The 26,503-nt window shown below is 45.1% G+C and overlaps 1 protein-coding gene across 9 annotated transcripts in view; it reads left to right on the top strand.

Annotated features, from left to right (window-relative positions):
- EHMT1 (euchromatic histone lysine methyltransferase 1) overlaps window positions 1–26,503 on the top strand; it is a 187,224-nt gene that overhangs the window by 54,216 nt on the left and 106,505 nt on the right. For 7 of the 9 annotated variants that reach the window (XM_063082642.1, XM_063082638.1, XM_063082644.1 and 4 more), the window contains exon 2: window positions 23,926–23,992. In XM_063082642.1, coding sequence (XP_062938712.1) covers window positions 23,926–23,992 — 67 coding nt within the window. Of the gene's footprint in view, window positions 1–440; window positions 583–23,925; window positions 23,993–26,503 lie in introns of all 9 variants that reach the window. The other 2 variants (XM_063082641.1, XM_063082639.1) reach the window with 2 other exon arrangements.

The raw sequence follows: 26,503 nt of genomic DNA, 5'->3' as shown, positions 1-26,503 counted from the left end.
TTGCAAGTATGATAAGAGGTTTTTTCCCTGAGCCATTTGAGAGCAAGTTTCCTCCTAGATGCCCCATCACTCCTCAGTCCATTAGTGTGTTTTTCCTGCAGAGACAGTCTTTCATTGAGCCATAATACAGCCAGCATTGGGGAGTTAATTTGTTATCTTTTAAAAATACATTCATGTGGTATTATGCTGTTAGCACTATTATGCTCTGTCCTGTTTTTTTTTACTATACAGATATTATTTATCATTTTCTGATTTTCATTGTTGCATATGTTTGTATCTCTTTTTAAAGAAGTTCTTTCTAATAATTGCATTGGATTCGCACATTCAAGAAGTTTGTGCTTGCATCTGTTAGGTTATGTTTGCACACATCCCTTGCTGTTTTTTTTATATTGTGGCAAAATATGCTTAACATAAATGTTACTATTCTAACCATTTTTTAGGGTACTGTTCAGTGCATCAAGTGCATTCACAGTGTTGTATAACCATCATCAGTGTCTATTTCAACACATTTTCATCACCTCAAGCAGAAACTCCGTGCCCAATGAGCAATAACTTCTCCTTCTTCCCTCCTCCCAGCTCCTGGTAAGCTCTCATCTATTTTGTCTCTGAATTTGCCTAAGTTAGATATTTTATATAAGTGGAATAATACAATATTTGTTCTTTTGTGTCTGGCTTATCTCACATAGCATAATGTTTTCAAGATTCATCAGTGTTGTAGCATATCAGAACTTCATTCCTTTTTATGGCTGAATAATATTCTGTAGTGTGGATCTACTACATTTTGTTTTTCTATTTATCTGTTGAAGGATCTGTGGGGTTTTTTTTCTGTCTTTTGGCCATTTGTAAATAATGCTGCTATGAACATTTATGTACAAGTATCTGAGTGCTGGTTTTCAGTTCTTTGGGGAGTTATGCCTCGGAGTGGAATTGCTGGGTCAAACGTTAATTCCATATTTAACTTTTTGAGGTCAGACCACCAAACTCTTTTCCACAGTGGCTACATAATTTTATATTCCCACTAGCAATGTATGAGGGTCCAGATATCTCTACAACCTTGTCAGCACTTGTTATTGTGTAGATTTGGTTGTCTTTTTATTGAGGTGTAAGAGTTCTTTACATCTATGTCCCAGACCTTAATCAGATAGTGAATTTGGAAATATTTTTTCTCATTCCTTAAGTTGTCTTTTTTTTCTTGATAGTGTACTTTGAAACATGGACATTTAAAATTTTGACTAACTTCATTATATCTATTTTTTTTTCTTTTGGTGTCATATTTAAGAAACCATCACCTTATTCGAGACCCCAATTTCAGTTCTTGAATCACATGGTAGTTCTATCTTTGATGTTTTGAGGAGCCGCCATACTGTTTCCATAGTGACTGCAGTGTTTTACATTCTCACCAGCAGTACACAAGGTTCCAGTTTCTCCACAGCCTCACCAGCGCCTGTTATTGTCCTTTTTAATTGCGGTAGGTTCCCCCTTATCCATGGGGGTTATGTTCCAGGGCCCCCAGTAGATGCCTGTAACCACAGGTAGTAACCAAAGCCTATATACATACATACCTATGATGAAATTTAACTTATCAGTTAGGTACTGTGTTTTAGTCTGTTTCTGTTGCTTATAACAAAATACCTGGAACTGGGTGATTTGTAAGAAAGTGAAATTCATTGCTTACAGTTTCAGAGACTGGGAAGTCCAAAGTCCAGGGAACACGTCTGGTGAGGATCTTCTTTGGTGGTGGCTCTATAGCAGTGGGTTCTACAGCACATGGCAGAAAATGGTGGAGCAGAGATAGAGAGAGAGAGAGAGAGAGAGAGAGCTCCTGGTGTGTTCTCCTTTTGAAGCCCTCAGAACCGTGCCCGTGACTACCATTAATCTATCAACTTATTACTTAGCAAATGGATCAATCCATTCAGTAGGCATAGACCTCACAGTCCAGTTACCTCTTCAAGGCCCCACCTTTCAATTACCGTAATAGGATTTCCCACCCTGTTTACAGTGTCACAGTGGGGACTAAGTTTTGGGGGAACATCAATCCACCGCACACAGTAAGAGATTAACAGCAGTAATTAATAATGAATTAGAACAATTATAATAACATACCACTCACAGTTTCACAGATAGAAGATTCTTTCTTAGGTAGATCTTAGCAACCTTGGCATGTGATTTTTTTCTTTTCTTATTGTGGAGAACTTTCACCCTTTCACTTAAAAGAAACACTTTGTGTCTTCTCTTTCTATATCCAAATTGCCACACCATTCTTGGGCTTTGGGGCTATTATTAAGTAAAATAAGTTAGTGGAACACAAGTGCTGTTGCTTTGTGTTGCTTTGCCCACCACGGATTTGTCACCCCATTTCCCCTGGGTGATGGAGATGCAAAGGATTACTCACAGCCCATCTCTTCTGAGCAGTGAGAAGCCCTGAAGCGGTTAACTTCCCTGGGACCCTCCCTGGGGCCCTCCAGCGAGAGGCAACCCTTCCTCCGGTAATTAACGCTGAATTGGGGTTCTCTTCCTGCAGTTATTTTCCAGACCAGGAAGTTACAGGAAGAGACATAGGTGGGGTCATAGTTTAATAGTATAGACTGGTAACTTTCAGTGAAACAAGCCAGATGACATTCCAGTAGACAATTAAGTGATCTTATCAACACAAGCCTGATCTTAGCAAACATTCATTCCTTCTTAGAGCAGTTTCTCAGTATCTTTACATAACAATCAGTAACTAGTCTGTCCTTGAGCCAGCAACCTTGCTGTGCCACAAATCTTTATCTTACACCAGAGACTTATAGCCTGAGGAAAATTTCCAGTCCTTGCAAGGTCAATATTTGAAACTGCAAGACTTTGGAAAACCAGGCCCTGTGAAGTACATATGCTTTATAGTATATTCCACAAAGCACTGCAATATCTCCAGTTGATCTTAACCAGTGTGGCTGAGGGACTAATAGGTGGGCAGCAGGTATAGCATATGTAGTGTGGATATGCTGGGCAAAGGGGTGACTCACGTCCCAGGCAAGATGGTGCAGGATGGTGTGAGATTTCACCACACTACTCAGAAAGGCACATAGTCAAAGACTTGAAACCATGGATAATGGGGGAACTACTGTATAGGTATCCTAGAAGGTGTGTCGTGCTTATTGTGATTGGCTAACTCTTGGCTTCAGCTTGCACATGGAGCAGTCCTGTCCTCTCCAGCCAGGGACCAAGGTTCTGTGCTTCCTGGCTCCGGTTGCTTTGTTTCCTTACTTCTTTAGTATAGGAGTATTGATTGATTGATTGTGTGTTTTGTTTTGTTTTATTATATTAATATAGCTTTATAATATATGTTTTTCTTTTTTTCTTTATTTTTATGACAGTTTTAGTTTTACAGATAAATTGAGCAGAAAGTACTGATAGTTCCCATCCCCCCATACACAGTTTCTCCTGTAATATAATATTATTAACATGTTACCATTAGTGTACATTTGTTACAATTATGAATCAATATTGATATGTTATTTTTATTACATTAGGGTTTCCTCTTTGTCTTGTACAGTTCTATGGGTTTTGCCAAATGCATAATGTCATATATTCACCATTACAGTGTCAAACAGTATAGTTTTGCTGCCCTAAAAGTCCTCAGTGCTCCACCTATTCATCTGTCCCTCCCCCTCCCTTCCTCGTCCCCTGAAGCCCTGGCAACCACTGATTTTTTCCCTCATTACCTCAATCATTTTTTTCTTTTGGAAATGTTCAGAATCTTCTCTTCTAGCTAACTGAAACTATGCGATACATTTTTGTTAATTATAGTCACCCTACAGTGCTATAGAACAGTAGATATTTTTCCTCCTGTGTAGTTGTATAAGAGCTTTTAAAATTGTTCTTTTTCCCTGACATATAAATGAAGTGCAGTTTACTGAAAATTCACAGGAAATTGCTGATTCTATTGAAGTGCAAAGTAGGCAGAACTAATGAGAAGGTCGATTGGTCTCTGGAAGAATTTGGAAATGGCATAACATGCGAGTCATGTAGAACACCAGCTGGTATTGCTCAAGGTGCCAAAATGTTGTCAGGGGAAGGGACCCTCTGTTAGTATTCATAAAGAATATTTATACACACCTTTGGGTATTTCCAATGGCCTTTTGTCATTACATGTTTTCTTTTTTCCAATCAACTTTATCTTTTTGTCTTAGCAAGGAGTTCTTGAAACTGTAAAAAGTGAGAACACTATTTTAGACATAAGTATCTTTTGTGAGTGGGAAAGAATCAGATGATCTCATACATTGATCTGGAGCATGTTACCTGCCTGTGTATGTTAATAACATGAATGATGCTCAGGGTGCTCTTGGGCTCTGGCTAAGTGGCCCAGCCCAGTGTCCCGTGTCCGCCACTGCTGAGGCCTTTGTGAGGTGCCTGGCAGTCCCAAGGAAGGAGCCTGGATAGGCACTTGGGGCTGCTTTGAGAGGAGCTGACATCAGAGCTGGCTGATGAGGGGCATGGTATGCGCAGACACATGGAAGGTAAGGTCAGGAGTCTGAGAGTCGGGGATGGACTGGCAAGCTAGAGGGGATAGTCCTTGGAATTGGCATGCCTGCGTTTCTTTGCCCACCTCACCTGGAGCTTGGGCCTGTATAACGTTTGGAAACAGGGATCTAACAGAGATTTTCAGCATGGCAGTAATAGGATTTCTTAAAAAGGAAAATAGTGTAGATAGAGGGTGGATGGAAAGAAGAGGTTAGTGGTAGAGAGAGTGTAGCTGTCGCATTCATTTAGTGGAGACGAGACAGGGCAGGGCTGTGGCATGGAATCGCGTACAGCAGAGTGAAACCTGACTCCAGGCACTGGACTTAGTGTTGAACTAAGAAGAAGTGACCATGTGTGGCACTTGGCATTTATTAAAATATTTTAACTTTGTATTTATTAAATATATTGGATAACAATAGCTGATATCTATTGAGAACTTATGCAAGACCCACAGTTCTAAGCATTCTACAGCCTCATCATAGCTTCTGAGCTGGATTTTGAATAGTTGGTTGTTCCCATTTTACTGAAGAGGAAATGGAGGCACAGAGATGTTACATAGCCAGGGTTTCACACCTAATAAACGGCAGAACTAGGGTATGGATCCAGCTAGTGTGATGCTGATCCCCGGCTTTCATCTACTATTTGGTGGTGTCAGGTTTCTAGGGTGGTGCCTATAGGGCCTGTGGTGGGTCTTTGTTTACCAGGGGCCTGGCACAAGCAGATGTGTGGGGGTTGTTGGTGGGTGTATCTTTCTTTTTTGATGCAAGGAAGTTACAAATATTTTCTGTATTTTAAATATAGTTTTTAATGAAAAATTTATGAAAATTTTCAATTTTAATAATGTACGAAAGTGGACAACTTACGGTTGGGTAATTGTCAAGATTTTGCCCTGCCGTCCCTGTCTTCTTTCTCTCCTTCTTTACCTTTTCCTCTTTTCTGTTGCTCAGTTATCGTGAAGCATATCATAGGTGTCATAAAATTTTCATCTCTAAAATCACAATGCTGTCTCACACCTAACAAAATTAACGATATTTCTTGGTCATCTAACCATTTTCACATTTCCCCCAGTTATCTCAAAATGTCATTTTATGGTTGGTTGATTGGTTCAAATCAGGATTCTAACACAGTCCACACTTTGCACCTGATTATGTTTAAGATTAGTGTTGAGAACAGCCTCTCCCCCACGGCTGTCTCCCTCATGCCATCAACCTGGTGACAAACTGCTTCAGTGGACTTGTAGAATGGCCCACATTCTGGATTTCTGTTACTGATTTTTTTAGAGCAAGTGTATTTATGAGGCATGTCGCCCATTTTAGGTGTAATAGATGGCACCATACTGAGCAATTCTGCCCTCCTTGTGATAGTTTTACATCATGAAAAATTTGGTTGAAACTGAGGAGGCAAGAACTGGATCTTAAGAGTGGAACCAAATTATTCTGGTCTTACAGGATGTGTCTCCATGCTCTGAGTCACTGTGGTATAGGCTGAGCACAGCTAATGGATCTGGGGCTGTGTCCCTTCTTTCTGCCTGTGAGGCATTCTTGTTGGTCAGCAGCCCTGTGATTTCTAATGGGTTTCATGGATTTTCATCTTAATTTGCTCCATATTAAATTAAGGGGAGGGGAATAGGTGTTGCCAGTTTCCAGCCCTGCAGGTAGAGGTGGTAGGTCTGTCCAGGGCTGTGTGCCGGCCAGCAGCCCAGCCACAGTGGAGCCAGGCTCTGTACAGCATGGAGGCTGCCAGAGTGGTGACCAATCAGAAGGTCCCCATGGTGCCATAAACTTAGCGATCCGATCTGATAGGAAGGCAGATTGTCAGCTTTGGCAGGTCCAGAAACTGATTTTGTCAGTAAATCAAATTGTGGCTATAGTGCTGTCCAAACTCAAAAGAGACTGATGTATAAACTAGAAAATCAGCATATTCATTGGTGGTAAGAAATATGTGTAACTGTCTCCATGTGGCAAAGCTACATGGAAAGTCAAACTAAAAGTCGCTTGACCCCACATTCACACATTATCCCCGTAGAGCACACTCTATGGGCTGCACTCACCAGTTATACCATGGGAATCTGTCTGGTAATGGCCGGTTTTGTTATTATTTTATTCTCTCAAAGACCTGAAAGAGTCTAAATAAGCAGATTTTGGTTTATAGACTCAGGGTTGTGGGGACTGTGGTGTGTGAGTCCGGGGTGGGAAGGTGCTCATGCCCTCTGCTCTTGCCTCCTTAGTACTGTGGCCCCAGCTCTTGGCTCTTCCTCTCCAGTGTGTGGTGCCTTTGTAATGACCAGTTCAACTGCTTCCATTCTCGGTTGCATCTTTGTAGATCAGGTTCCGTAAGCGTATGGACCCCGGCCTTAGTGGCCAGTGAGTCTTCCCTCCAGCCGGCTTTCACTCTGGCCTCTGGAGGCATCCCTGTTGGCTGAGGGAGGAAGGGCAAGAAGAGCGTTGTGTTTGTGGTGTGTTTGCTGCATAATACACCACCTTGAAACTCAGTGGCTGAAACAGCAGTAACCATTTGTTATCCCTTACAAGGGACAGGAATTCAGACAGGGAGCACAGAGCAGCCTATGAGTCTAGGGCCTCAGCTGGAAGATGAGAGCACCGGGGTGGGATCATGAAGGCTCGCTGACTTGCTCATCAGGTGGTCCATGTTGGCTGTGTGGGCTGCTGGTGAGAGCACCTGCACGTGGCCTACCATGGGGCTTGGTGGCTGGACGGCATGGTGGCTGGGTGGTGTGGAGTGGGCTAGCATGGCAGGCTGTGCTGATGCTGTGATGTGGCCTCAGGTGTCCTGGAGTGTCACATTTGCTACATTCTTTGGGTCCAGGCAGTTATAAATGTCTGCCTGGGTAAAGGTGAGGGAACATGCCCTACCTGTCAATGAAGGAATGCCAGCATCACATTGTTAGGTTGACATGGTCCTGCCATCTCTGGAAAAATACAGTGGCTGAAGAGTTCTGGATAAAGGCAGCGGTAAGGATGGAGCCACCTTTGATTTTATTTCTTTGCAGGAAGGTCCAGTAAAGGGTTAAGTAGCAGATGGAAACAGAATCTGTTTTGATGTTTTAAAATTCCTTAAATGTAATTTCTGGGGGCTACTGTGGATATTAATTGTGTTTTCCAAATTTAGGAACCGACTCTCCTTTTTCTGCCAAGAGAAAAAACAAAAAGACAAAAGAGGGAAAAGAAAATTTCTCAGATATTGAAAGGATTCATTCTTTTTCTTCTCCACCCCTTTTGATAATTAGCTGGTAAAATTGGTATGTGGAAAGCAGTTTAAAATTAGGGGGTGAGCAGATAGTGCCCTACATCTCAAGAGTTTTCTAGACTGAAGATGCTTCTCATCTTTGAGAAACTATTTGGCAGTTAAAGTAGTTTCTTGGCATTGGTGCTGTTCCTAAGGAGAAGATGTGTTTCTTCCAGATCTTGGGCTTTCCTAAAGCGGAGAAGAGCAAATGGCAGATCGGAATTTGACATTTTTCTTATTTAGGCTAGAACCAGAAAATCTCCACCCGTAGGTAGAGAAGGCTGTCTTTGTCTGCCCCTTGTGTTGGGTGCTGTGAAATGATGTCTGTAAATGTTAACAGTGTAGCTAAAGGAAAGCCAGCGGGCCAGCATACTGGGGAGAGGACTTTCTTTTTTTTTTTTTTTTGGTCTTTTTCGTGACCAGCACTCAGCCAGTGAGTGCACCGGCCATTCCTATATAGGATCCGAACCCGCGGCGGGAGCGTCGCTGCGCTTGCAGCGCCGCACTCTCCCGAGTGCGCCATGGGCTCGGCCCGAGAGGACTTTCCTTTTAATGGTGTCCCCTAATTGTGAAATGCTAAAATCAAGTCTAACCAGGGAATCCTGAAGATGAGTTTAAAGAGAAGGCACAAGCATTTTTCTCTTCCTTTTTTCTTAATGTCATCATGGGGTATCTTTACAGCTCAGGTGGGTAATCTGTGAAAGCTGACATAAACACAAACAGCAGGAGAGAAAAACTTTGAGGCCAAATTGGGAAGGATATCAGTTCCGTGGGGAGATATTTTACCTCAGCCTTCCTTTTCTCCCTCCTCAGCATGTGCAAGGGTACTTAAAAAGTTTGTGGAAAAATAGAATTAAAAGACAATATGAGTCTCTCCATGATCTTTTTGAGGACCCCTCATATAACTATTTTACAGGGTTCTATCATTTGCAGACATGCCCTTCTGGTAAGGTTTATCTCAAATTATTTCTGAAGTGGCTTTGACTCCTTTTAAACTTAACATGTGTATAGCAGTTAGAATGAACCGTCTCGACATCAGTGTGTGAACCTCGAGTTCTGAATAAGATGTGTGGATGTGGAAATGCTTTGTGGACGCCTCTTTCTGGAGAGGTGAGGTGGGAGCTACTCTGTGAAATGGCTGTGGCTTCCGTGGAGGCTGAGCCGCTGTGTAGTTGTGGCCACAAGGGGAAGTTTGGCCTGTGGCCTCCTCTAGGCTTGTCTGTGAGTCCTGCTGCTTTAGGGAAAGCACCAGCCAGCGGCACAGGACCCCAGAGCAACCACGGAGTTGGCTCCATGGAAACACAGCAGAATTTGAGATCCATGTGCCAGGTTGTTTGTTTCAATGTTTTTAAGGATGCTCTCTGAGAGTTACAGAGCAGACACTCCTGGAGCACCTTTGTCCTGAGGGAGACCCTGCTCCACCCTTTGGGAATGGCCCAGCCCGTGTGTGCCAGTCTTGGGGGCTGCTGTGGTACCCACTCCCCACAGGGCTGTCCAGTTGATCCAGCACACTATTTTGAAGTTTTTTTTTGGAAGCAGTTTAAAATTTTTGGTAACTTTGAGGATTTTACTTTTGGCTTCATATATAAGGATACTTTTTGTAATTAAAACCTTCTTGTTGAGATTAGAAATTTTTCCTTTGGATCATTTATATTGTATTTGGTAAGTTAGAATTATGTTGAGAGGATATTCATTTCCCAGGTAGTGTGCATAGTTGTGTCTTTTAACAAAGTCACACACATTACAATTTGCCTTCAATAATTTAGGTAGTTTTAGATCTTAGAGAAGAACAAGAATTTTCTGGAAAAGTACCATGAGATAAGATTGTTATTTGTCCTTTTTAAGTTTTCCTTTTAGGCATTCTGTCCTTTTTTGTGGTTTCACTTTCTGAGTGAAATGTGATTGCACAGCCTGGTCCTAAGAGGGAGGGCAGGGTTGTGATGGGCAGTGGGGATTACGGAGGAGGCTTCGTTCTCTTCTGACCTCCCGGTGACATGCAGAGGCACAGTGCAGAAGGACAGACCACTTCAGAGGGTGATGAGAGTTATCATCATCATCACTGTTATTGGTTTGTTGGTAAAACACGGACACAGTTCATCTTATCCAGCATGTTGTGCAAAGACAGGGTTTGCCATGAAAACTTTAGACTTGGACCTGTATGTATAATAGAAACTGTCTTTTTAGAAAACATTTAAAAAATCAAATGTTGTAGAATTTAGGTTAACTGTGTTATGACAAGTCATATTTGATGCATAGCATTTCGTATGAAGTGACAAAGGAGAGATGGCTGCTTGTAGATGAGAAATAATGCTGTCCTGTCAGCCACGAGAAGGGAATTTGTTCAACTGAAGATGTCGTGTAGGTGCTGCCTTCATTTTTCCTACAGGTCACGTTAAGTTGTAGGTGGTTATTCCGTGCTTATGTTATGATTACATTCAGAGGGAGGGGCGCGCCAAACAAGGCGATGGCACTGAAAAAACTTATAGGAAATTTTAATTTTAATCATTAAGAGAATTTAGGTTATCTCAGTATGTATCCCATGTGGAGTAAAAAGGCGGATGCTATCTTCTGCCCTGTTACTAAAAGGAATTTGTGAGGTGACTGGAGTGAACATAACTAACACACCTATATTCACCAAAAGAAAGCACTTCTTTTATGGGCTTTGCATGTGGCTATTTTTCCCATCCTCTCTATCCCATTTTCTTGTATATTATCTGAGCGTCACATGTAACTGGGTGTCTTGTGTCTTACGACAGCTGCCCTGGTAGCTGCTATTGTATTTGGCCTTACCTGTCCAGCATGGGGTCAGGATTCTGCTTCCCCTTCTCGGAAACATCACCCCCCACCCCCCTCCCAGGTTTATCTGTGTATCTAAATCTACCAATTCGCATTTAAGGAAAAACTTCATGAACTGGAACATTTTTCTTCTTTTTTTCTCCAGCTACATCAGTGTCTTAGATAATGTATTAAAATGGACATTCAAAAGAGTAGAATATAGTTTTCTAGAAGGATGGTAGAGTCCAGCTGTGGCTCCATTATCCTGTTCTGTTCTTTTCTCAAGAGGTTTGCTTCGTTACTCTCATGTATAACCCATTCTGATCGTGTACTGGGTAGGTTTGCACCCCTCGCCTCCAGTAGCATTTCAGCCTTTGATGTTTATACAGTGTTGTAATTGGGATTTTATAGGCCGTGAAGTTGAACGAGAGTCTGGATGGGCTGTTGAAAGAACTGTTGCTGTGATCACTTCTGGTGTCACAAATCCTAGCGCTAGTTTTACTGCAAGAAATGGCAAGTTGCTGTGAAGTCATGGCATGGCCTGTTCACAGCAGCCTGGAGGGGGAGGTGGCCGAGGAGGGAAGAGCTCACCGAGCTCAGGGATTGGAGGGAAGGACTGGACACCATTTTCCAGTGTCCAGGCAGGGACAAGACTGGAGTCGTGTAAGCTTTGTCATGATGGCTGATCGTGAAGATTTTCTAATGGTTTTAGTTTTGTTTAAGGAACATGGACACTTTTAAGATAGTGTGCTTTGTTTTTTACCGTGTTTCAGAAGAGTAGAGTTTTAGGTCTATAGAGACTTCTCTGTTTCTACTCAGAGAGGGGTGCCTTGGGGTACATCCCTAGGCCATCTGTCCTGGGCCCCCAACCCACAAAACCCTCCCCGCTTTAGTTTGCAAGAATCTTCGTTATTGCTGCTGGTACCCTCTCTACTCTTTACTTTCATCCTCCTTATTATCTTTTTTTTGTAGAATTTTGTGTTTAAAAGACCTTTCGATTGAAAGGAACCTCAGAATTCCTGGAAATCCCGGCTCTGGGAGGGAATTCCTTTTTTCATCCTGGGTTTGGAAGTCAGGCATGAAGTCTACTGAATGTTCTTGAGTTTGGGCAGATGTACTGAGGATAGAAAGAAAGAACTTGGAAGGTGTTTTTCTGGAATTGACAGTGTGTGACTTTTGAAGGAGGGAACTGGAGCCGGCCTGTCGATCAGAATGCCAGCGTGTGTGCGCCCTGCTCAGGCTTTGACACGCTGGTGTCGTCCTCCTACCTGCTGTGCTGGTTTGTGTTCTCACCCGCGCTCCCTCCAGCGGTGGCATCTGATGTCCTGGCGGGAAAGGCCCGCGCGGATGGGGCAGAGGGGTCTGTCACATGGTAGAGAAGCCTGCAGTCCGGCCGGTCCTCCTGGGCCAGGTTTGGATGGGGACCTCACTCCTACACCCCTTGTTGCTGTGAGGCTGGGGGACTCGACGTGGAGGGGTCCCACCCTGTGGACTGTGGGAGTCCCGAGCTGTTGGGGGGGGTACCTGGCCTTGTGAGGGGGTCCCCGGCCGTGGGGGCGTCCTGGGGCCATGGGTCCGGGGCCCGGTCCTTGCCCTGGCACCTTTACTTACCGATGGAGGTCACTTCCTCTGTCCTTTTGGCTCCCGGGGCTTGTTTTATCCTGGGCCTTTGGAAGCGCGAGGCGGGGCTGTTGCCGGCCCTTCTTCCTGGGGCGCAGGAGCCCACGGCCCTGCCCCGCTCGCTCTGTCCCGCTCGGCTGCCCTGGGTCAGCTTCTGGGCATCGGGGGCGTGGTGGGGGTGTGGAGGCTGGGGGATTCAGTGGGTCGTGTGATCGACTGCCCACGGGCGTCACCTGGCTCGCTCCTCACCACTGGATAGAGTCACCCATAAAGGCCTCGGGTTCGAATGTGACTCGAGTTTTGCTTTAACCGAGTCGCTTTGTTTTGCTTAGATCAAGAAGAGAGTGCGTGCTAGGCAAGAGGGCCGAGCAGTGGAGGTGGCATTTCTGTGACCGGCGTGAGTGTGGGTCACCCTTCTTCCTTCATCAGGTGCTCCGAGTCTCAGGGCAGAAGGCTTAGCAGACGTCCCGTCTGGTGGGAGCTTCTGGAACATTTCAGACCGGGGCAGCATTCCTTCTCTTCGATCCTTCCTCTGGGCCTTCCTAACACCCCGGGGTCGCTCGGCGGTGACGGACTCGGGGTTCCTCTGGTCGAGTGGAGGCGAGCGCGCCCCTGCTGTGCGCTGCTGCTCAGCCCAGGGCGGTCTCCCTCGGGGGAGAAGCGTCCCAGCCTCCTGGAGCCCCAGGGGGCACCGAAGGCCACGCCCCGCGCCCCGCCGCGGTCGGTGCAAGAGCCCAGGCACGTGCGGCCGGGCGGCGCTGCTGCGAGGCCCGCTGCGGACACTCCACGGCTGGCTGGCGTGGGGCGAGGGCTGGCGTGGGGCGAGGCCTGGCGTGGGGCGAGGCCTGGCGTGGGGCGAGGGCTGGCGTGGGGCGAGGGCTGGCGTGGGGCGAGGGCTGGCGTGGGGCGAGGGCTGGCGTGGGGCGAGGGCTGGCGTGGGGCGAGGGCTGTCGGAGGCTCCTGCCCGCGCGCGGACTGTCGTGGACGCTGACGCCATCCGGCAGCGTTACGGGACGTCTTTAGACTTTGTTTTCATTTTAGACTTTATGGCAGTTTTAGGGTCACAGAAAAATTGAACAGGAAGTGTAAACAGTTCACAGACTGGACCCCTGTCACAGTCACGAAGCGACATCCATGCCTTAGTTTCAGCTGAAGTTTTCCTTAGGGCCCCTCTTCTGCGAGGTGCAGCTCTGTGGCTTTCCGCAAGTGCACAGCGGGCTGCAGCATGGTGCCGTCACGGCGTCGTAGGGACGGTGCCGCCGCGCTGGAGCAGCCCCGGCCGCTGGAGCAGCCCCGGCCGCTGCCCACACCTCCTCCGCGGAGACCCGGGCTACCCCGGCCTTTTCCCTTCGCGTGACCTCAAACGTTTATTTCTTTGTGTTGAGAACATTCAGAATCTTCTCTTCTGGCTCATCGAAAGTACACAGTAAACTGTTGCGAATCATAGTGACGCACTGTGCTGCGTGCGGTAGACATCGCTCCTCTTATGCAGCCGTGATTTTGTATCTGTTGACCAGCCTCTCATCACCCCTCCCCTGCCCCTTCCCAGTCTCTGGTAACCACCATTTTTCTCTACTTCTATGGGATTACCTTTCTCCCCTTCCACATGAGTGAGAACGTGCAGTATTTCTCTTTCTGTTCCTGGCTTACTTCACTTAGTATAATGTTCTCCAAGCTCATCCATATTGCCACGAATGACAGGATTTCGTCCTTTTTTATGTGGCCAAGTAGTATCCCACTGTGTATGTATACCACATTGTCTTCATCTGTTCGTTTGTTGATGGCCACTTGGGTTGATTCCGTATCAAGGCGATTGTGAAGGGTGCTGCCAGAAACAGGGGAGTGCTCTTCCATATACCGGTTTCCTTTCCTTTGGATATGTGTCTAGTAGTGGGGTTGCTGGATCGTATGGTAGTTGTATTTTTAGTTTTTTGAGGAACCTCCAGACTGGTTTCCATAGTGGCTGTGCTAATTTACATTCCCACTAACAGTGTAGGAGTGTTCCCCTTTCACTGCATCCTCACTAGCATTTGTTATTCTTCGTCTTGTTGATAATAGCCAGTCTAATTGAGGTGAGACGATATCTCATTGTGGTTTTGATCTGCATTTCTCTTATGATTATGTTGAGCCTTTTTTTCACGTACCTGTTGGACATTTGTATATCTTCTTTTGAGAAATCTCTGTTCAGCTCCTTTGCCCATTTTTTATCGGATTTTTTTTCCTTTTGCTGTTGAATTGTTTAAGTTCCTTGTATGTTCTGGATGTTAATCTCTTGTTGGGTGCATAGTTTGCAGATGTTTTCTCCCATTCTGTAGGTTGTCTCTTCATTCTGTTGATTGTTTCCTTTGCTGTACAGAAGATTTTTCATTTCATGTGATCCCATTTGTCTATTTTTGTTTTTGTGGCCTTGTGCTTTTGAGGTCTTCTTGATAAAATCTTTGCCCAGACCAACACCTTGAAACATTTCTCTTATGTTTTCTTCTAGTAGTTTCATAGTTTTGGGTCTTACATTTAAGTCTTCAATCCATTTTGAGTTGATATTTGTATATGGTGAGAGAGAGATAGGGGTCTAGTTTCATTTTTCCTTATATGGATATCCAGTTTTCCCTGCATCATTTATTGAAGAAATTGTCCTTTCCCCAATGTGTGTTCTTGTTGCCTTTGTCTAAAATCAGTTAGCATAAATACGTGGCTTTATTTCTCGGTTCTCTGTTATGTTCCATTGGTCTGTGTGTCTGTTTTTATAATGGTACCATGCTGTTTTGTTACTATAGCTTTGTAGTATATTTTGAAGTCAGGCAGTGTGATGCCTCCAGCTTTGTTCTTTTTGCTCAGGTTTGCTTTGGCTAGTCAGGGTTTTTTGTGGTTCCGTTTGAATTCTTGGATTGTTCTTTCTGTATTTGTGAAAAATGTCATGGTATTTTGATAAGGATTGCATTGAATCTGAAGATTGTTTTTAGTAGTATGGCCATTTTCACGATATTAATTCTTCCAATCCAGAACATGAGACAGCTTTCCATTTCTTTGTGTCCTCTTCAGTTTCTTTCATCAGTGTTTGATAGTTTTCTTTGTAAAGATTTTTCACCCCCTTGGTTAAATTTATTCCTAGAGGTTTTTTGTGGTGTGTTTTTGATTTTGTTTTGTGGGGGGTAGCTATTGTAAATGGGATTCGTTTCTTGATTTCTTTTTTAGCTTGCTTATTTTTGGTGTATAGAAATGCTACTGATTTTGTATCTTGCAACTTTACTGAATTCATTTATCAGTCAGTTCTAAGAGTTTTTGGTGGTGGTTTTAGGGTTTTTTTTTTATATATAAAATCATGTCGTCTGCAAACAGGGACAATTTGACTTCCTCCTTTCCAATTTGGATGCCCTTTATTTCTCTCTCTTGCCTAATTGCTTTGTTTAGGAGCAAAACATTCTTAAAACAATTTTTTTCCCCCCCAATTTTTTGGCCGCTGGCTGGGATGGGGATCTGAACCCTTGACCTTGGTGTTATAAGGCTGTACTCCTCTACCCAACTGAGTTAACCCGCCAGCCCAGAATTTTTTTTTTGAAAGGTCATGAAACTTAATATTGTGAATAGGGTATGACTGACACTGGTGATGAGGAGTGTGAGACAGAGGTGGTTGGCAGGTGCCTCCAGGAGAGGGACAGCATTGAGGGGTACAGCAAGTTCCAAGGAATGCCTGGGGACCCCAGGCAGTTTTACGAGGCCTGCCCTGCCATGCTCTGTCCTGGGCTTATCTTGGGGTATTGGGGGACCGCAGGAGGTGTTCTCAGCAGGGCTGTGACATGGTGAGCTGGCGGGCTTGGTCTCTTTGGTGTAGCAGCGGCCTCAAGGCCCATTTACACCTCAGGGGGTTCTTGTTTATGTGAGTTACATCTACTATTATTTAATATAAAATAAATTAAAACTGAGAATTTAAAACAATTACGTATGTATTTAAAGATAAAAGTAAGTGTAACATTTTTTGTATGTTAAGGCAAACAGGAATTTCTATGAAAAGTAACTTTCTAAATGAAAAACAACTTAAGGGAGGTATTGTTTTACACATTGTTACATCTCTTTCATGTCTGGCTAATAAGGAGACAGCAGAATTTGCAGATCTGCTTCTGCATTCAGGCTGAGGGTGATGTGTTGTTTGAAATATATGAAGAAAAGTGGCCTCATGGACATGTGGCTATTCATTAATAATACCTCCCATGCTATCAAGAAAGTCTTCAAGTACTGGAAAGCTGTCAAGTTCATGGTGGCACCTTACACATTTACTAAAATTCAAATTTTCACTCAAAAGTTGGAATTTTAACAATGGCAACAGATACTGTTGGCTGTTGTCTTTGAGGTGATAGGCTCACTTTGTTTATTTTGAGAAAATATCTGCAAACATACAAGTCTGAGTAACCAGAGCTCTTGCAGTTGTTCCTTCTAGAGGAGAAGCTCCGTGAGTAAAGCATCTGGGTCAGCTCAGCCACCACGGCTGGACTGTGGCTGTGCCCTTCCTGTTCCATCCCATGAATGTTAAACATCTGTATTCAGAGACTGATATGGGCATTGTCTGCTGAAGTTGGCTGCCCCACAAGCACGTAGCGTGGAAGAATTCAGTCAGTGCACGCACAGTTTGGGGGCACTGACTGGATTGATGCTAAGGTGCTCATGCCATTGCTTCTGAGCCGTCTGTGCAGATGTCAGTCCAGTAAAAAGGCAAGTGGGGTCCTAGTATTATTATGAAAATAGTTTTGGCCTCTTGAAATCCTGGAAGGATCTTGGAGATCCCAAAGGAGTCCTGTTTGAGGGTGGATTTGAAGGGTGTAGGCTGAGGCAGTTGGGATGCAGCTGTGATGGGACAGGAGAGACCCTGGGGCTTGAGCATGCGGGTGTGCCTGGTCCTGGCTTGGCTGTGGGAGATCAGGGGCTTGGGTCAGACACCCAGGCTCCTGCCCGACCATATGGGGATGGGTTGTGTGCCATTGCTGAGACCAGGTCCTGGGAAAGATGATGTGGTTAAGTCAGGTGTTCCCAAGTCACCTCCGAGGGCAGCCAGGTCACTTAGGTGAGGGAGGCAGGCCAGTGGGAAGGGAGGGAGTTCTCAAGGGTCTAAAGTGTGAGACGCATTAGTCACCTTCAGTCACAGGCAGGTCCTGACATGGTCTGTGCTCTGTGGAGCCCCGTGGGGATCTCCACAGCCTCACCACATCTTCTCACTTGTTCAGACTCTGGAAGCCCAGATTTTTATAAACTCTACTTTTTTACATGTTGATATTTGATTAAAGATGAAACAGGGTGTCAGCCAGCCTTCTGCAGCTGTCTGTCTGGCTGCTCCTAGTGATCTCAGAGCCTGAACGTGCCAGCCTGAGTGGCCCTTCTTCATCCAGCTCATGGACTCCTAGGGCACTAAGTGCATGTCGCACGGTTCTTCATGTTTCATGGCTGACCCTGCGGCTTCCCACCATCTGAATATGAGCTTCTCTGTGGCTAAGCCTTTTGTCTGTCATCAGTTCCTAGTGGCTACACCAAAGGGGTTTGCTTTTCTCCAGCATCTCATCGCCACGCCTGTTGGGTGTGGGTCTGACAGTTCCTGTCTTTCAGTCTAGCCTGTCCACCTGGTGTTCTTGTGGATCACCAGTCACTAGGTGTCTCTCTGCTGCTTCGTTTTCTTGCTCTCTCTGTGAGGTGTTTACAGAGCCAATGCTGGGAGCCTCTGCGGTTGTAGGCTGCTGTGCTGGGCACCAGGTAGGACTTGGTGCAGCATGTGGGCTCGGCAGTTTTTAGGGTCCTTCCATGCGTCCATGTGACGTGGGTCTGTTCTCTCTACTGCAGCCCTTACTACGTGAGGCTCTGAGCTTGTCATTCTCATCATGGCTCCTTGAGTAAGGGGTTCAGTCTTCATTTTGTAGCTGTGGAAACCAAACTCCATAGGAGCCGGGTGACATGGTGTAACCCATAGCGGGCAGAGAAACGAGCACAAGGTCCAGGTCTCCTGACTCCAAAGCTTCACTTGTGTGATTCTGCTTGGAGCTCACCTCACTTTCTAGAAATGCCTTGCTCAGCTTCCAGTGGTAGACTGCCGGTTCTGCTCCTGTCCCTCCTGCTTCTGTCCCCACACAACGCTCTTGTATTGGTGCAGTCCAGGCTTGACTTTGTGATCTCTCCCTGTCTACGTATCACTTGAGCACTTTGTGTTTCCAATCTTAAGGCTTCCCTAGCCTTTTCCTTTTTAAGAAACTTCTTTTTTTTTTCTTTTGGCGGCTGGCCGGTACAGTGAACAAACACTGGACCTTGGTGTTGTCAGCACAATACTCTAACCAACTGAGCTAACCAGCCAGCCAAGACACAAATAATTTCAGACATGTAGAAAGGTGGCAGGATTAATACACTGACCCCTGTGTACCTTCGTCCATATACATGAAATATCCTCTAAGTTCACACACATGCCACACATCACACGTGCCATGCGCACACATGCACAGCGTACTTTCCCCCTGAACCATTTGAAGGTAAGTCCAGACTCCATACCACTTTATCCTTATTTAGTATGTACAAAGATATTTCTCTTATATAACCACAATATAATGACCAAAATCAGGACATTTAGCATTGATACAGTTATCTAACCTGCTGTAAATGCAGTAGTGACAATAATTTCCTTTACAACAGTTTTTCCTGTTCTAGTTGGTACGTTGCACTTATTTGTCATATCTTTTTATCCTCCTTGTATCCAGGATAGTTCCTTAGTTTTTGTCTTTTATGAAGTGGCATTTTTGAAAAGTACAGGCCAGGTGTTTTCTAGAAGGCCCCTCTGATTGGTTTTGCCAGACGCTTCCTCGTGGTTGGCTTCAGGTTGTGCACTGTGGCAGGAGCACCACAGAGCACCACAGTCTGTCCACCAGGAGGTGTGTGGTTTCACTCTGTCCCAGGACTGATCATATTGACTTTGGTCATGTGGTTAAGGTGATGTCCACCAGGTTTCTACACTGTAAAGTTACTGTTTTTCCATTTGAAATTAAGAAGTATCTGTGGCAAGATACTTTGAGATTAATGTAAATGTCCTGTTTCTTAACTGAAATTTGACCTGATAGTTTTAGGATCCGCTGATTGATGAATTGTACCTGGATCATTACGACAACATTGGTAAAGTGATTTCTAACTCCCATTGTTCTTTTGGCACTCACCAGTTAGCAGTCTAGTATGAAGAAGAGCTTTCCCTTCTCCTTCACCGTATGTGTCCATTGCTTATTCAGTATTAGTATGGGCTCACACTATGATTATTTTATTCAACGGGTTACAGTTTGTCACCATTATCCACTTTGGTGGTCACAGTGTCCCAGCTTAGCCAGTGGGACCCTTCCGGCACGTCTGTGTTCTGGTGACATGCTAGTCGTTCTTTGAGCACTTCCTTTCTCGGGTACTAAACACTCTAGGTTCTAAGCTCAGCTTATACTCTCCTTGCTTCGTCCCTGGCATTGGCCATCTCTTCCAGGAGCCCAGCTCTCGTAGCAAGAAATGGCGCATAGGAATCAAGATCCAGCACTTGGTTTGCCTGTTGCTGCTGAGGGGCCATTACTTCTGGCTCAGAGCTTCAGCTGTGCATCTGCTGTGGGCTGGCAGTTTCTCTGGAGGTTTCTCTCCTCCACTGCATGTTCCCACCTCCAAAGCCCAAGTCCCCATCCTCAATTGGGTGTTAGTTAAGGATTCTCTTGCAAAGGACAGAGACTCAGACCACCCAACACAAAGGATCCTTTTACTGTCAAGATTTTCATTTCTGCAATCTGAGCTGGAGAACCATCAGGGTCTAGCATCTCTGTCAGCAGCTCTGTTTGGAATGCGTGTGAACAGTGCAAGAACTGGCAGCAGCGGGAGTGGGGTGGGCTGGAGTGGTTACTTAAGCTGTAACAGGGTTGTGTGTCCCATCTTTAACCTTGGTTTTGTATCCATCCAGGTCCAGAGTCCTGAACATTTTGTAGCCCTTTTGCAGAGGTGATGAGAACCATGTTTCCTCTTGATAGATGAGATGTAGGCTTAACCCACATGAGCATTTTTTTTTTTTTAAAGAAAATGTAGTTTCATTAATATTATTTTTTTACATTCTAGGATGTCACTGCGGAGCAATTGGGAGGGAGGGGAAGGGGAAGGAAATGTGATGGAAGAAGGAGGAGGGAGGACGGGTGGGATTGAGGCCTGTGGCACCTCCCTCATTCCCATATGGGAGACTGGGGGGCTTCCAGTGGTGGCTTGGTCATTGCCGGGCTGGGTGCAGATGTCAGGGGTGTGTGGCAAAAGCCCTTGACCCTCACCACTCTAGCTTGGGAACCTGGGGCCCTTCTTGCTAAGGCTTGGTGATTGTCGCTGGGGCTGCCTGCGCGTGTTGTGGGGGCATGGCTAAGGCCCTCGGTCCCCCACTGCCCTGGCTTGGGAGAGCCTGGGGTGCTTCCTGTGGCCACTCAATGGTTGCCACTGGGATGGTTGTGGGTGTCAGGGGGGCATGGCCGAGGCCCAAGGCCCCCCATTACCCTGGTTCGGAAGAGCCCAGGGTGATTCTTGCAGTGGCTCGGTGGTCGCTGCTGGGCTGGCTGCACATGTAAGGGGGCGTGGCTGAGGCCCCCACCCTTGCGACTAGCTGCAGGTGTTGGGGGGTATTGCTGAGGCCCCTGGCCCTCCCCACTTTCTGGCCTGGTACCCCAGGGGACTTCTGGCCCTTCTAGGTGTTACAGGTGTTCTTTGGTGAAATGAGACCTTTACTAGTTAATATCAAACTTTGTCTCTGGTTGTGGGTACCTTGTTTTTTCTTTCAGTTCTGTGTTGGCTTGTTTGCTGTTCCCACCACTTAAACTCTGCACTGGAACTAATATGTTGTCCTTTGTTTGCTTCTAAAATGGGGGAACTTCCTGTTGGGACCAGTACTTGAACTCTGCGGTTGAGCTAAATTGCTGCTTTGCTGCTGTTTCCCTAGGGAAGGCTTTTTGTGCAGCTCAGGTTTAATGGTTGACTTTATAGGTACTTCCGGCTCTCGTGTGATCCGGTGCACCTGGGTTGTGTAGAAACTCTGGTCTGGGCCTGAATCTTTTCATCAAACTGCACCCCATGCAGGTCTGTATTCCTGACCAGTCTCCTCTGAGTGGTCCTGCACTGATTGGGGGGCAGATCAGCTGTCCTTGCTGTGCCCCAATGTTCCCCCAGTGGACCCGTCTCCCCCACTGCCCATGCTGCAAACTCTTCCCGTGGGGTGGGCTGTGCTTGGGTCCCTTGCAGTGACTCACTGGCCTCTGAGTGGCTCTTTTTTTTTCAGTTGTTGTTGTTCCTCACTCCTGTTAGTGGTCTTGGTGGCCCCCAGGACCTCTTCTCCCCTGCCGCCTCCAAGCAACTTAATCTGAAGGGCACAGCTATGGCTTTTGCCGGCTCCTGCTCTGTGTGCTTAGCAGCTCCAGCCTGGACATGGCCAGGGCTCAAAATAGTCAGAGCCGTCTTTTCTTTCTCTCATCGTGGCTTCTTCCACCTTCATGCACTCTGTAGGTCTCTCCTCCTCTTCCCCTGAGCTCTAGCAGCTCCAGCTTGGCTGTCATTGCTTTTTTATAGTTGTAAATTGGTTGATTTGTGGGAGAGAATGACACTGGGGACCATCTATTCCGCTATTCTTGACCGGAAGTCCCCCCACATGAGCATTCGAATTTCAGTTTCAGGAGTTTTGTTCTTCCTTTCCATTCCTGGCTGAGCTTGTGCACCAGGCCCTGCCCAGGCTCAGCCTCTTGGCTTTCCACACTCGTCCTCTGGCACCGCCCTGCTCTGTGCCCTCCCCCATGAGGTGTCAAAGAATGGCTATTGATTGTGCATCTGGAGTGTTCCAAAGAATTTCTTCCAGGGTTTATCCTGTGTAGAAAGCAGATCTGCAAGTCGAGGTGGAGGCTTGCAGGGCGCCCTGTCCACCCCTTCCTTCTTCTGCACACTGGGCACTGTGGTCATGCTGGGGATAGATACATCAGGGAACAGGACCAGTGCCTCTTCGTGGAACCCAGCTGGTGGGGCTGACAGACAGATTGTGGTGTGTTTGATGTTGGTGGGTACTGATGGGCAAAAAGACGGGGTCTGCGGATGAGGAATGCTGGGTGGGCGTGGGCTGCATCTGCCCAGGCTGTGTGTATAGACTTCATGACACCTGGCTCTCTCTGAAGATAACCTGTTTCTGTTTCTTCTCCCTCAACTAGAACAGGAGTCTGTGGACTTTTTCTGAAATGGACCACCAATGGTTTTGGCCACAAAGGTCTCTATTGTATGTTGTCTTTTGTTGTTATCGTTGTTTACAAGCCTTTGAAGATGTTAAAAACACTCTTAGCTGGCCTGGACCCTGAACTCGAAGTCGATCTTGATGGGTGCATTCACTGAAGTTTTCCACATGCCTGGGCATGATAGGTACTCAGTAATAGTGGTTGACCTTCACTCTAAATGACTGGCAGAGAGCACTGACCTCTTCATCTCCTAGAAGAGGACTCTTTGTGGTCCACCTAGGAGCAGACACCCATCCAGATCCTGTCAGCTCTGTTTCTTGGAGCAGGATTGGGCAGCACTAACAGGGCCCTGCCCCTCAGTGTGTGTGCATGCCTCAAAAAACCAGATCCTCAGGGACCCCTGGGGTCCTCAGCCTACACTTTGAAAACCACTGGTAGGGTCACACATGAAAGCTTCAGTGAAGGTGGGAGGGTCATAGCCTCATACTGGCAGAAGAAAGCTGGGCCTGCTTGTACCCTTTCTTGGCCTGTGTACCTGGGGTGCAGTGAAGCTGTCAGCTTTGTTACAGAAGGCTGCTGGTGGGAGCATTCTGGGAAGCACTGAGGATTGAGGAAGGAGGGATGTTGTTGGGGTGGGCGGTGGGAGTTGGTGGCTGAAGATGACAGGACGGGGCATGGCCCTGCTCTTGAGAGCCAGACTTGGTGTGAAGTGAAATTAGCAGTAAGCTCAAGGTTCCGTGGGAAAGTTCTGAGCACATTTTCTAATGTTTTTTGGAGAAAACATTCTAGAAGTGATCAGAAGTGTTTGGGGAGTTATGCTCTTAGGTTATGGGAGCCTGAATTTCTGTAGCTTTGCGTGGGAAGCCCAGAGTGGTCTGTATTCTCCTCTCCTGGCCCCCAATGTGGGCAAGGCACTTGCCGACCCCCTGCCACCTCTCCTTCTGGCCTCATGGTGGCTGCTGCTGCATCTGGAGACACCTGGTTAAGAGTGTTTTATGTGTTTATGTTCACTTCTTCAACTAGACTCTAAATTTGTGTCTTTAAAAACAAATTCCGAGAGACCTCGTATAATACGTGCCTCCACGTAGTAGATGCTTAAACTCAAATATTTATAATTTGTTTCTTACTGAATTTTCTTGAGTTGTCCATTTCTGTAACCTTTTTGGTAGGTTGTTGGACACTTGAAATGCTTAGATGAATTATCTTCAGCTGCAGAATGTATTTTGAAATAAATTATGGCATTTCCACAACAGAGCCAAAACATTTCAGGTTTCAAATTATATAAGAAATACAAGAATGCAGTCTTATTGTTAAATTACTATCTCCAAAAATACAGATAAAGTAGACGTTTCCTTGGACTGTTTCTTGAATGACAGCCCTCCTCCTGGAGGTGATTCTGTTATCTGCTGGTTTGAATAAGCCCTAACTGTCCAGACATCTAATTGTGAATTTTTAACTGTGATTTGTTTTTGACTTTAGATATGATGTCCATTTGGAGAAGTCTTGTTGGCGTGCTGTGCAGTCTGTCTTATGAATCTGGGTTGATGGCTGTTTTTTCTTTTAGCAGGCAGTTCCAGCTAAGGGGGAGACTAAGCAGGATTGCTGTATGAAAACCGAGCTGCTGAGAGAAGGTAAGTGTTCGTTCACTCACACACAAGAGAAGTGACTTCGCTCCAGACTAGAAGACCAGCCACTCTTCACAGCGTCTTATCTGTCTCAGGCTTCTGACCTTCTTTGCTGCACCTAGGTTTACTGTATAGTTTGTGATCTCTCCCATTCCTAAACAGACACACATGCACACAAGAAAACTACGGACAAAAATCTCTCTTATGAATGTAGATGCAGAGATTTCCAACAAAATACTAGCAAACTGAATCCAGCAAACAAAAAGAAGGTGTGGTGTGGAGAAGGAAGATTAAACATCCTGAGCAAGTGGGATTTATCCAGGCGTGCAAGTCTGGTTTAGTGGTTAAAACCAATTAATGTAAATACACTGAATATCAACAGAACAGACTGAAAGACAAAACCGCATAAGCATTTCAACAGACACAGAAAAAGCATTTGACCAAAATCATCACCCCTTCATGATAAAAACTCTTAGCAAATTAAGAACAGAAGGGAACTTCCTCAGCCTGACAAAGGGCATCTTTGAGAAACTTCCAGCTAACACCTTACTTTCACCTCCGCTTCCAGAGAGTGCTCATATCATGAATTCCTAAGTCTGTTGGCGATTCTCAGGTTAAATTGGGTTGTGGTTCAGCTCTCTTTTCTGCTGAGGATTCATTCTTTCTGTTTTGTTTACCACTATTGTACCTGCCTTTCGTTGTAAGATTGTGCTGATTTTTGTGTGTCTTTTTTGGTTGTTATTTATGAATTTCACTTTTGGGGTAGGGTATTGGGAAAGAGCGACATTAAACTTGTTGCTTTGCCTCCCACCTATTTGTCACCCCTTTTCCTGTGGGTGACGAAGCTGCCAAAGATTACTCAAAGCCCATCTCTTCTGAGCAGTGAGAAGCCCCGAAAAGGGGTTAATCTCCTGGAACCCTCAAGAGAGAGTCATTCCTTCCATTTGGGAAATTAATCACGAATTGGAGTTCGCTTCCCACATTTATTCTTCAGACCAGGAAGTTACAGGAAGAGAACATAGGTGGGATTTTTGCTAAGTATGGTTTAACAAGTTTAACAATTGAAGCTGGTAACATTCAGCAAGACAAGCAAAGTGACATTCTATAATGCAATTAAGTCAATCCATTAACAAAAGCTTGATTTTAGCAAACATTCTCTTCTTGCAGCAATTTCCTAGTATCTTTACATATCAATCAGTAACCTGTCTGTCTTTGAGCCAGCAACCTTGCTGTGTTACAATTCCTGATCTTACAACAGAGACTAGCCTGGGGAAAATTTCCTGTCCTTTGCAAGGTCAATATTTGAAACTGCAAGGCTTTGGAAAACCAGGCCCTGTGAAGTACATTTGCTTTATGCATACTCCACATAAACCTGTGTTCAGGGTGCTGTTTTTATCTGGCACTCTGGTGACATTTCTTAGAATATTTCATTTCCAACAGAAGCCCTCTTCCTGCACATTGTGTGGTCAGTGTGCCAGAGGCTCTTGGTGGGTACAAGACACCCCAAATGTTGGATTGGTCACTTACTGAGAGTTAGTAGTTAAATCTGTTCCCAAAACTGTTCATACCAGTTATACCTGCTGTTATAGCTATGTACTTTTATTACATATTCTGTGAACCAATGAAATGTGAATGTGAAAAATTGTTGTCCTTAGAACCAAGTTAAGTAAATGCTTCGGGAAGATTCAGTGAAAGTGAATTGACAAAGATATTACTGCTGAGTTTGTAATGGATGAGGAACATAAAAGACAGAAAATATGATCGAATTCTGTAAAGAAATTTAAATGGAAATGTTATGGTTGTGGTTTATGCAAGAAAGACAAAGTGTGCTCCTGGCTACAGACCCCCCTGAGGAACCTGGCCCTTGGTCAGAAGTCATGTATACACACTTTCAGATGAAGTGCTAACGTTATGCATGTCCTGGGTTTTGTTTGTTTGGTCATTTCCTACTTTCACTGATTTTTTTTTTCCTATTAACTCACCAGGCCTAACTATATCAGATGAGAAGTCTCCTAATGTCTTTCTTTCTAAAAAAAAAAAATTAAAATAGAAATAATAATTTATGTAAGATATATACCCTACTAGGGTAAAAAGAAAAGAATTGAGGCATTATTTTAATTTATTATTTATTAATTTTTTTAGCCACACATTATATTTTCTAGTTTACAGGTCTTACACCTCTAATTATTTCATATTTTCTTTTGCTGTCATAAATGGTACATTTAAAATTTTACTTACCAATTATTCTTGCTAGTATATAGACTTGCAGTTTATCTTTTGTAATCAAACTTTATTTTGAGGTAATTGTAGATTCACTTGCAATTTTAAGAAATAATGCAGAGATCCCATGTGTCCTTTACCCTGTTCCCACCAGTGGCAACATCTTACAAAGCCGCAGTACAATGTCACAACCAGGATGTTAACACTGATGCAATCTACCAGTCGTATTCAGAATTTCTGCAGTTTGACTTGTGCTCATTTGTGTGTGTGTATTTATTTCTACGTGTTGTTATCATA

Source organism: Cynocephalus volans, chromosome 17 (assembly GCF_027409185.1).
Source record: "Cynocephalus volans isolate mCynVol1 chromosome 17, mCynVol1.pri, whole genome shotgun sequence".
In the NCBI taxonomy this organism is placed as follows: Eukaryota; Metazoa; Chordata; class Mammalia; order Dermoptera; family Cynocephalidae; genus Cynocephalus; species Cynocephalus volans.
Note: the sequence above shows the minus strand (reverse complement) of the source record. Positions and strands in the feature narration are given on the sequence as shown.